General features: G+C 35.8%; 2 protein-coding genes across 5 annotated transcripts; one reads left to right on the forward strand and one right to left on the reverse strand.

Annotated features, from left to right (window-relative positions):
* The first annotated feature begins 3,061 nt into the window (after positions 1-3,061).
* Positions 3,062-6,389, forward strand: LOC116030718 (FRIGIDA-like protein 4a). The gene is made up of 3 exons (XM_031273036.1): positions 3,062-4,098; positions 5,238-5,413; positions 5,594-6,389. Exons 1-3 carry the CDS (start codon positions 3,186-3,188, stop codon positions 6,074-6,076), a joined length of 1,572 nt encoding a protein of 523 aa, XP_031128896.1. The 5' UTR covers positions 3,062-3,185; the 3' UTR covers positions 6,077-6,389.
* A 1,332-nt stretch (positions 6,390-7,721) lies between these two features.
* Positions 7,722-10,509, reverse strand: LOC116018476. Of its 4 annotated transcripts, none has more exons than XM_031258626.1 (4): positions 10,180-10,509; positions 9,965-10,051; positions 9,101-9,152; positions 7,722-8,186 (listed from the first exon to the last, which is right to left on the reverse strand). In XM_031258626.1, exons 2-4 carry the CDS (start codon positions 9,970-9,972, stop codon positions 7,926-7,928), a joined length of 321 nt encoding a protein of 106 aa, XP_031114486.1. In that variant the 5' UTR covers positions 9,973-10,051; positions 10,180-10,509; the 3' UTR covers positions 7,722-7,925. The 4 variants fall into 4 exon arrangements, 3 of the variants coding, with proteins under 3 accessions (XP_031114486.1, XP_031114487.1, XP_031114485.1); XM_031258627.1 differs by having other exon boundaries at positions 9,965-10,070; XM_031258625.1 differs by having other exon boundaries at positions 9,965-10,509.
* Between the last annotated feature and the right edge of the window lie 260 nt (positions 10,510-10,769).

The following is a 10,769-nucleotide window of genomic DNA, read 5'->3' on the forward strand; positions in this document are numbered from 1 at the left end:
AATTTTTATTTTATACAGATTTTTCTTTTGTTTTTTTTCCTTTTCTTTTTTTTTTCCTCCACTTCCATTTTCTCGTTCCTAATCACACCTACAAAAACTCCTAAAAAATCACACCAAAATCTCCACTATTGAGGAAGGTCTTAATGTGAAGGAGAGAGGTAGTAGATAGAGAAAGAAAAAAACAATCCTCTTGCAAGGAGCTAGTTTTTTCTCAGAAAAAGTGGGTCATACCATGTGTAAATATTGTTTGCATGTGGTTGCGTGTGGAACAACCATAGCGTCCAGCCGGACACGTTAATATGGTGTTTTATTTTTCAGATTTCTTTTGTTTTTTTTTAAATGAATCTTTTTGCTTCTTCTCTTTCTCTTCTTTCTTTTATAGTTGACACTTCAAAAACTATTCCAAAAATCTCGTTATTGAGGTTGCTCTTAGAGCATCCACATCTATGGATTATTAACGATTTTTTTATGGTAACAATGCCAACATGGAAGAGAGATAAGGAAGGGAGAGAAGAGGAGGGTTCCATTTGCAAGAGCCGAGTTTATTTCAGAAAGTGGGACCCACAACTTTAATGTTTCAGCCGTGAAAACCGTGCGTGATAGGCATAAGAAGTGCCCAGCGGGCACTGGGCGCGTCATAGGCTCTGACGCCTGACAAGTTTATTTATTTATTTATTTTGTAAGTGTGATTAGGAAAGAGAAAATGGGAGGTAATGAAAAATACAAATTTGATTTATTAAAAAAAATTAATAAAGGTATCTGTCAGGCGCACCTGCTGTGCACGAAACGCGCACAACATTTCTTTTTTCTTGGCTTCCACTATCAGTAAATTACTGTTCCAAAAACCAAAATAAGATAAACAACTTTACTTTCTCTCTCATACTCTATCTTTCCTCCATGTGGCAAAGTTAATCTAAAAAATCGCGAATAAACCATTGGTGTAGATGCTCTTAGGTTGTTAGGCTACCCTCATCCCTGCTAATATGGGATTGGCAAGGTGAGGTGGCATTTTCTATAAAAAAATTTATATTTTTTTTATGATGAGGTGGATTGCAAATTGGCATAATATGCAAATTTGCAATCCTATAAAAGCTGCCGCAACAGCAGCTCCGACAGATTTTGTACCTTTTTTAATTGTTTATTTACTTTTTTTGTTTTCTTTCCTTTTTTATTTTATTTATTTATTAATATTTTAAAGTGACGTGATATTATTGGGATGTAGTGTGAATAGTAAATAAATTGTAAATTAGGTGATGTGGAAGTGGAACCTATTTTTTAAGGTGAAAGAGATTTGCAGGGATAAGATCAGCCTGATCAATTGCACAAGGGATAAGGGAGGACACTGGCATTTCAATGCACAGTGAATAGGGTAGACAATCACTCTTTGATGTGTCTCCTTGTACTAATTCAAACAAATAAATAATTTTAGAAAGTCTAACACAAAAACACGTATTTTTGTCTCATTTCCATTAGTTTAACTAACTTCTCATATAGTTACAATTAACATAAATCTACAAGAAAAATATTAGATCAACGGCTGTCAACGCTATCACTAGTAAAACCAACTATTAATTAGACTTGTATTTTAAAGTCAAACTTATTTACACCTGGACAAACAATTGACACAAATGAGGTTGAAGTTTCTAAGGATGTGTTTAGGTCGCACATGGTAATTGAAATGGCAATGAGGATCAAATACTTAGTAATGGTAATTGATTTTGGTGAAAGTATTTTGCATGTTTGGTAGTATGGTCGAATTGGAATGATTGTCAATATCGATGTTTGACTATGTATGACCCTATAATGGGAATAACAAGTTTTAAAAATACAAAAACAAAAAATCAAGGCAATTGATTCTAATATAATGACATCCAAAGCATTAATATGAACAAAAAAATCAAAACAAAATTTAAAATTACTAATTTTAACTTACAAATCAAATTACCAATATAAGATGATAATGATATCCCTTTTTAATTAAGGAATGAGGTACTTAAGTGAAGCAGTAATCAAATCTCATAGTTGTGTTTTTAAAAAATTGTTAATCAAACAATAACTACGAATTTAATTCTCATTCCTAGTATATATAAATTCTTGAACCAAATACACCCTAAGTAGACAATTGATCTTATCATATAGATGGTCATCTTTCACGCTAATATTAGGTGCACCATGGCAATAATATAATAGAAATTTCATGCCACTAAATTCTCATAGCCAAGTGATTTGTTTAAGTTATGGGAAAAGAAAAGAGATGGTCAAAAGAAAATACTTAGCAAGCCCTAAAAAAAATAAAAACACAAATAAATACCTAGCTCTTTAAAAATCTCATTCTTGAATTCTTAAATGAATAAACTAACTTGCATAAATAATTGCCAAAGACCTTGTGGTCTAGTGTCACCTGATTGCACTCTCACATGAGAGAGGGTGAGTTCGAGACTTAGTAAAGTTAATATTGGCTGGTTGAGAAAGTAGTTATGAAGATACTAAAGAAAAACTTGCATGAGTAATTAATAATTTTTGTTTGAATGAAGAGTGAACAATGCGACTAGGTTACCGAGGTAATTAATAATTAATTAAAAGAATCCTTACTATGTAAATACAAATTTTTCAAAAGGACTAAAGTACACTATTATTGACATAATATTCAATTTGAATAAGCATAAAAATGGAAAATACTACTTCTACTTCTAAATTCTACCCTCAATTTTTACTCCTCTCACAAAATGTTGATGTTTTGACATTTTTCTCAACACTCACATGATGAAAATAACTAATCATTCATTGTCACCTCAAAATAAAAGTAAGAGAGTAAAAATATGGAGTACATGTAACAGAACTCTAATAAAATACATACATAATTCAAGAATATAACTTGTGTATCACTCTTATAAGTTAATATATATGATTATATTAAATTTTGTTGGGTAAAAAATTGACACCATCCATAATACTCCGTGGTAAATCTTTAATTTAAATTTAATTTACTTTTATTTTTAAAATAAAACTTAATGAACTATTGTTAACCTGTGTGGCATCACCATTCACCAGTTTCCGACCAGTCTGTCTGGGTACATGTCAGCACTCCTTCATCCTCTGTCGCTTTATCGCCACTCCACCAAACTTCATCTCACACTTCCATTTCATTTCATTTCTCTCTCTTCTATCGCCGTGAATCGGCCAAAATGGCTTCAATCGCCGATCCCGGCGAGTGCTCTCAGTCAACGCCGCCCAGTTTCGATGAGTTTCAGCGCCAGGCGTCTCTGATGACCAGCTGCACTCTCTTATGGAAAGAGCTCTCTGATCACTTCACCTCCCTCGAGCAGGACCTCTTGAAGAAGTCCCAAGCCCTCAAAACCAAACTCCAAACCCTAGACTCTGAAACTAAACACTCCCTCGAGGCTCTGGAGAAACGCGAGAGCTCTATCTCCGCGTCCATCTCCATAGCTCTCCAGAAGCTCAACGATAGCAGCGAAGCCGCGCTCGTGGAACTGAAGAGCCACGCTGAAGCGAAGGGCGAGGGTTTGGAGCAACCGGAGGTGGATAATTCCGCCGGATTGCTGTTGAAGTTGAGGTCTTTTTGTGTTCAGATGGACTCTAGAAGCTTCTGGAGTTTCGTGATTGTTCGGAAGAAGGAATTAGAGGTTTTGAGGTCGGAAATCCCTAAAGCGCTCGGGGACTGTGTGGATCCGGCGAAGTTGGTGCTGGAAGCGATATCGGAGGTGTTTCCGAAGGATAGAAGGGAGGTGAAGAGCGACAAGAGCAATGATTTGGGGTGGGCGTGTGTGCTTTTGCTGGAATCGCTGATTCCAGTAATGATGGATCCATTGCTGGGCAGTGAGAGGATGTTGGTGACACCCAGTGTGAGGGAGAAGGCTAATGAAATCGCAGAGACGTGGAAGAAGAGTTTGGATGAAAGAGGAGGGATTGAGAATGTGAAGACCCCTGATGTGCATACTTTCCTGCAACATTTGCTGACTTTTGGGATTGTTAAGAAGGAAGATTTCGATTTGTACAGAAAGCTTGTTGTTGGGTCTGCTTGGCGGAAGCAGATGCCCAAGCTCGCTGTCTCACTTGGTCTCGCTGATAAAATGCCTGGTAACCTCCTTACTTGGACCATTCCAAATTTCAATGATATAATTTGTTTGCTACTAATTTAATAAATCATTTAATCTGTTAATGGAAAACCTATTTATTTCGTGAATACCATTAACCACATCCCTCCGTAGTCCCAACAATCCCCTCTTAGCACCCACCAGCCTCCAATTGCACAACATGCTTAGTATTCGAACTCGTGACCTTGGCTATGATAGCATAGTTTTTTGGTTATCTGGTTGTCCTATGCTTCTTAAAATCAATTGGTGATAAGTAGGTGGACATTAACCATTTAACCATATTCCTCCATGGTAAGCCATTTCGCCACGGGTTCGATGGGTTGAATTCGGCTCTCCAAGATGCAACCCCAACATAGGGGATCAACTAAAGATTGAAAGATTGTATTAGCTTGCTTTTGGATGTCAATAGTGATGCCGAGCCAGTATTCTAGGTCACATGCCTGATAGAAACAGCAGTTCATGTGTGAGGTTTAATTTTCCCTTAGCAAACTAAAAGAGTGGCTTCATATAGTCTTGAGCCCTTTTTCAAGAATTATATTGTGATTGACAGCCAATAGTTGTTGGTATGTAATAGATCGAGTGTTACGATCTAGTCCCTAAACTAGTATATTATGGCCTAATACAATTTGTCCAAACAGTATGGACTGGAGTACCATAAGTCTGCTTTTGGAGTGGTTTGTGCGTTTGCTTCATTATGTTGGGTCAATCCCTGTTATCAATGAGAGGCAGAAAGATTTGAATAGAACTGATGTTTTATGATGTGGCTTCTAGGGATCAATATTTGATACTGCAGTCTTTATTACAGGGTATATGTTTTCTGGAGTTCGTTTCATTGATCTCAAAAATACTTCCAATGACTCTTAGGGGAAATAAATAATATAGATGAAGTTGGATTGCTATTTTTAAAACTTAAGATTTTGTGTTTATTTGAGGAAAAACTTGTTCTTAAGGTTTGCATTTTCATATTAAAGTAATCTTTTGAATGGCTGTTCTTTCCCTACTTGATGCAATGCATGGTTCCGAGGACCTGAGGGCTGTATGGTATATAATATGTATACTTCTTGAAACGAGTAAATTTCTATAATGGAATCTTAGTGCATGTGTTAATTATTTTCTGCACAGAGATGATTGAGGAACTAATCAGCAGAGGACAGCAGCTGGATGCTGTGCATTTCAGTTGTGAAGTTGGCCTTGTTGACAAATTCCCTCCTGTTCCTCTTCTGAAAGATTTTCTGAAAGATGCGAAAAAATCTGCTGCTGCAATTCTTGAAGATCCTAGCAATTCTGGTCGAGCTGCGGTATTGTTGCCCTTCTACTCTTCTGTTCTAGTCCATATTTATGTTTTTCTCTTTTGAGTCTTTTCCATGTCTGCCTCTTGCTATGTGCTTACGAGTTTCAATTCTGCATGGCTTTGTGTTGTGATTGATGGACGATGTTGATTACTGGGTATTTGATTCGCCGATATATCTTTGCCACAGCACCTTGCTGCGAAGAAAGAGCTATCAGCTGTTCGTTCGGTCCTCAAGTGCATTGAAGAGTACAAACTCGAAGCTGAGTTCCCTCCCGAAAACCTCAAAAAGCGCCTCGAGGAGTTGGAGAAGTCTAAGACCGAGAAAAAGAAGACAGCAGCAACCACCACTGTCACTGCAGCCCCTGCGAACAAACGTACACGCGTCAACAATGGAGGCCCAATGCCCCCAGCCAAGGCTGGCCGCTCGAGCAATGCTTATGTATCTTCTTTCCCATCAGCTCCCACGTTTGTCAGGTCACCTCCACACACCCAATACCCTGTGGGAGTGCCAGCCTACCCTACATCGCCAGCCATGTATCTCCACGGGGGAAACAGAAGTCCCCCATATGTGTACTCCCCCGAAGCTGCTCCTTATCCCGGCTCTCCCTACTCACCATATGGAGGCTACACCAATGGTGTGGCACCAGCTTACCATCAAGCTTACTACTGATAGAAGACGACATAACTGCCCAAGACAAATATGGTGACTACTAATATCATGACGCGATCTAAATGTCTTTTAAATGGTTTGTAACGCTAACTCTAATGGTAGATTTGCTCTGTGTTAATCCTTAATATAGACCTCTATTACTGCTTCTTGCTTAGCAATGAGCAGGTTGTATTTCTGATGTGGATCAAGTAAGTAATACAGTAGGTGTTTTGTGCCAAGACAGCAAATCTTAGGTAACATGCAGAACTAGAAATGTGGAATATTTTCATCTGAATAACACAAGGAAGAAAAAGGAAAAAAAAAGGTGAATTAAGTGGTGTCTCAGATTGTATGTTTGGTTTTGCATTTTGACCTTGTGGGATCTGACATACAAAGTGAAAGCAAATCATCATTTCCTCCTTTTGTTTTCCTACTTCTTATGTTTGTTTGTTGAGATTTGAATTTGAATTTGAATGGTAAATCATAATTATGATAGGATGAACTTTTAGTATGGTAGCACAAGAAGACAATTATAGCACATAAAGATTTGACCTCACAAAAAATGTTTAGAAGGCAAAAAGTCTATTATGAAGATATATTGGTGTTAGAGGGGCAAAAGAGGCGAGCTGAGTTCAAACTTAAGTAGGCTAGAGGTCTAAGTTTGAAATAGTTACAATGGATTGAGTTTAAGTTTACTTGATCGAGTTTAAAAATTTATGTTTAACTTTAGTTAGTTAACTTTTATAAGATTCGAACTTAGTTGATTGAGAACTTTTATAAGATTCGAACTTAGTTGATTGGCTGAAGTTTGAACAATAGTTATGTGTGTGTGTATGTGTGCTTGTCGGGGGATGGGTTGGTGGGTAGGAGGCTTGTGAGCGGTTCAACAAGTGTTTGAGTTTACTTGATTGAGTTTAAAAATTTATGTTCAACTTTAGTTAGTTAACTTTTATAAGATTCAAACTTAGTTGATTGGCTCAAGTTTGAACAATAGTTATATGTGTGTGTATGTGTGCTTGTCGGGGGATGGGTTGGTGGGTAGGGGGCTTGTGAGCGGTTCAACAAGCTACAATCCAAAAAGTTTTAAGCTCGAGTTCAACCCGAGTTCAGATTTGACCAAACTCAAACCAAATTTTAATTGAATGATTCGTGAGCTACCCAACTCATTTGCACCCCTAGGCCCTAATTGGTGTAATTAGTTATAGTTTTAACTTGTATATTATGTTTATTTTTTCTTTCCATGGTTATATTTTTAAATTTTTTTTTATTTAATTGTTAACGTCATTAAATATAGTAAATTGTACATTGTGTTAATTTTTTGTACACATTAATTTTTATTTTTTTTTACCATTCTCCATTTTTCATGATATATGGATTATTTTTATTGTCTTTTTCTTTCTTATCTTTAGTGTAGTTGGCAAGAGAAAGGTTGTCTGATCGGGTCGGAGTGTTTTTATTCTTCTTCAATTATTCTTTTGTTTGTCTCTTCATGCTCTTTAATTTATCTGGGTTGTTGTGTTCCATTTGCCTCTTTCTCTTTTGCTTTTCATTCTTCTTCTCTCTTTTTTTTTTTTTTTTTTTTTTTGGGTAAATGAGAAAATATATTCCAAAAAGGAAACAAGAATGTACAAACTACACTAGGGCATACCCTAGTAAAAAACAATGATGGTTGTAATCTGAATATAACCCTTGAGTAAAACTGAAAAGCAACTACTTAGGCAAAGGAGCCTAAAATACAAATCTGCTCCCATCCAAATAGGAATTTTCAAAACACAAAGACCACAAACAAGAGATACAATACAATACTGGCAGAAAAATATCACCCCAAGATCCCTTCTGCTAACAGAAACATTCAAGAGTGATCTCAGGATCATGGAGCAAGATTATGAAAAATCTTGAACACCTGAAGAAGAATAATGGATATGGTTTTTGTCACCACAGCTTGGCTTCCCTCAAAAATCATTGCATTCCTGGCTTGCCAAATATAATAAACAGAGCATAAAATAGCCAATAGACCAATTTTTGAATGCATTCGAGATCCACGTGCATCTCTATATGCCCACTTGATAGCCCCTTTGATTGAGCATGTCTTTCTAGTGATCCCAAGTCTTGCTCTAACCTCTTCCCAAACCTGTTTTGAGAAATCACAAGAGAAGAAGAGGTGGTTAACATTCTCCGGTTCCTTCCCACATAAGGTACATTTATCCTCAATATCCAAGAATTTGAGGTTGTCTTTAGTTGGAAGACGATTCCTAAGACAAAGCCAAGTTGTCTTCTTCTCTCTTTTGTCCTACAATTTTGCAGAGGGATTTGGAAGTCTTATCTCACTCTCTCTCTCTCCCCCTTCCCCTTCATTATTTTACTCATCATTTTCATTAAAAATTTTATTTTGTGAGATTTAAATTACTAGTCAAATACTGCGTACTACACGATTAAATAAATATTCAATAAGAAAAATAGTACAAATAATAAAGATCAAAATAATAGAAAAATCGATACATCATGAATAAAGAAAAATATAAATTAAAAATAATTTGTAAACGTTTGTTTGACATTATCTCTTCGGAGGCTTCTATCTAATGAATCAGTTTTTCTCTTAAAGAAATTTGTAAATCCTATCTATAATAAAGCAAAATCATTTTCCCTCCAAAGTGTGAAAACATTTTGATAGATTTGTGGAATTATTGTGTTCACATTTATTGCAACAAACAAAGCAATCAGATTTTTTTACTATCACATTAATTACATTCAGATTTAAATATATTGAAATTTGAAACGTTATTTGAATAATATTTTTTTGTTTACAATCTCATTCAAGTTGACTCTTCGTATACTTAAACAATAATTACAAGATGATAAATTTAAATTTGAAATGACTTATACAATTTTCAAGTATAACATTAAATATACATAGGCTTCTCTAATACTACACAACACTATAAATAAGCCCTAACAATTCTCAAGATGGCTACCTCTCTGGATTCATCATTAGAAATAAAATAAAATAAAATGGCTCAGAGATGTTGAAGAACAATTCTAAAAAACCTTTTGATAGTTCGTTGTTTCATAGTCCCTGCTCCATTGTACATGCCCTGCACTGAAATACCACATTTATATTGAAGCCAAGGTAATAACTCATCAATTCTCTTTCTCTATATCATTTTAAAGCTCTATTTCAATTTACAGTATGTACTTCCTCTATTTTTTTTCTTCTATTTCTCAATTGTTTTGGTGGAGGGCTAGGGTTGAGAATGGGGCAGGCAATTGTATGGACACAATATGTTGAGAAAAGCTTATATAAACCCCTTTTAAGGATTTCAAGGGCATACCAAGCAATATTAGTGCCATTGACACCTGAAGAGCATATTATGATCATAATAGCAATGAAACTCAAACTCAAGCAAGTGCATAAAATATATGTTTTGCTTTTTTCTTCTTTTTATATATATATTTTAAATTGCTAACATACTAGAAAGTTCATATGCAGTTGCACCTTTAAGCCACTACTGCAATTTCTCTGGGTGACAAGCTAGAGGTTTATCTCTATCAAAACATTAAAAAAAAATGTAATCCTAAATATGATAAAAATACCAGGTATTATGGAGTACTTACTATAAAAGTAATTAAGCAAACATTGTTTAATCTGTAAGTTTACCCCAACTTTATGCATACAATTTTCAAGGGAATTTACTTATTAAAAAACCACATTATTAATTTTATTTTGGGGGCGTATTCAACTTTCAATTTGACAAAATCAGCTGCTTCAACTTCAAGAGTCCATTTATGAAAGCATTCAAACATCAAAGACGAAAAAGAAAAAAGTTATTGGTATAAACTAAGAACTATGGGCTAAGTTTACCTCCACAGCCCTAATCAAGTGAAAGAAGAAGCTGAAACACAGGTGCATACCAGTGCATGTTGGCGTTCGCAGTATAGCAACGGTGGGCGAAGCGGCGGCGGTTGGCGGAGCATGCAACGGCGGTGTAAATCAGTAACCTGAAATGAATAAATGACACTGCTTCCATTGAAAATTAGAAACGATGCTAAAGCTGAGGAGAGGCAGACATTTGAATAAATGAAAAATCGTGAAAATTGAAATCAGAATGAATATTTCAAGAACAAACAAGTGTAGCCGTTGAATTTGCAGTGGGTGAGGAGAGGCCGTGGCTTGATCGGCTGGGCACGGTTGGAGCCTGAACTGGCGGCCGACTATGGATCTCGGAGTGCGTGATCGGCTGCTTGAAGCTTTAGCGTGAGGTCGATGTGGCGAATGGCGGCAGTGACTCCGGTGAGGCAAGGGACTGAGACGCAGATGGAATGATAGACTGCAGATCGGCTAAGGGGCTTAGAGATTGAGGTATTGTGTGCGTGAATGTGAGGATGAGGAAGTGAGGAGGCACAATGAAGCGGAGGGCTGAGACAGGAAAAATGGGAGATTAGGGTTTGTACCCAGATGTAATGAAATTTAAAAAAAAAGAATTTTATATAAAAATGTATATGTATACTCTTAAATTGTTATGTGATTAAAAAAGTATATATATGGTTTTCAAAAAAAAAAGTATAAATATTATATACGTGGCCTTAAAAAAATTGAAAGCTTATTTTTTCAATAACTAAATTTTGTTTAATTTTTTAAGCTAATTTCTATTGAGTTATAAAAAGTTTGTATTGATTTTTTTTGGGTTGTGAAATAAAATATTTTAAAAATGAATTT

The sequence above is a fragment of the Ipomoea triloba genome, chromosome 1 (assembly GCF_003576645.1).
Source record: "Ipomoea triloba cultivar NCNSP0323 chromosome 1, ASM357664v1".
NCBI classification, from domain to species: Eukaryota; Viridiplantae; Streptophyta; class Magnoliopsida; order Solanales; family Convolvulaceae; genus Ipomoea; species Ipomoea triloba.

Coding starts and splice junctions, on each gene's coding strand:
- LOC116030718 (XM_031273036.1), top strand. CDS start 3,186: ATGGCTTCAATCGCCGATCCCGGCGAGTGCTCTCAGTCAACGCCGCCC. Junction 4,099..5,237: donor TCTCGCTGATAAAATGCCTG/GTAACCTCCTTA, acceptor TTTTCTGCACAG/AGATGATTGAGGAACTAATC. Junction 5,414..5,593: donor GCAATTCTGGTCGAGCTGCG/GTATTGTTGCCC, acceptor TCTTTGCCACAG/CACCTTGCTGCGAAGAAAGA.
- LOC116018476 (XM_031258625.1), bottom strand. CDS start 10,080: ATGGAAGCAGTGTCATTTATTCATTTCAGGTTACTGATTTACACCGCC. Junction 9,153..9,964: donor GCGAACGCCAACATGCACTG/GTATGCACCTGT, acceptor GTGGTATTTCAG/TGCAGGGCATGTACAATGGA. Junction 8,187..9,100: donor AAACAACGAACTATCAAAAG/GTTTTTTAGAAT, acceptor TTCTCAAAACAG/GTTTGGGAAGAGGTTAGAGC.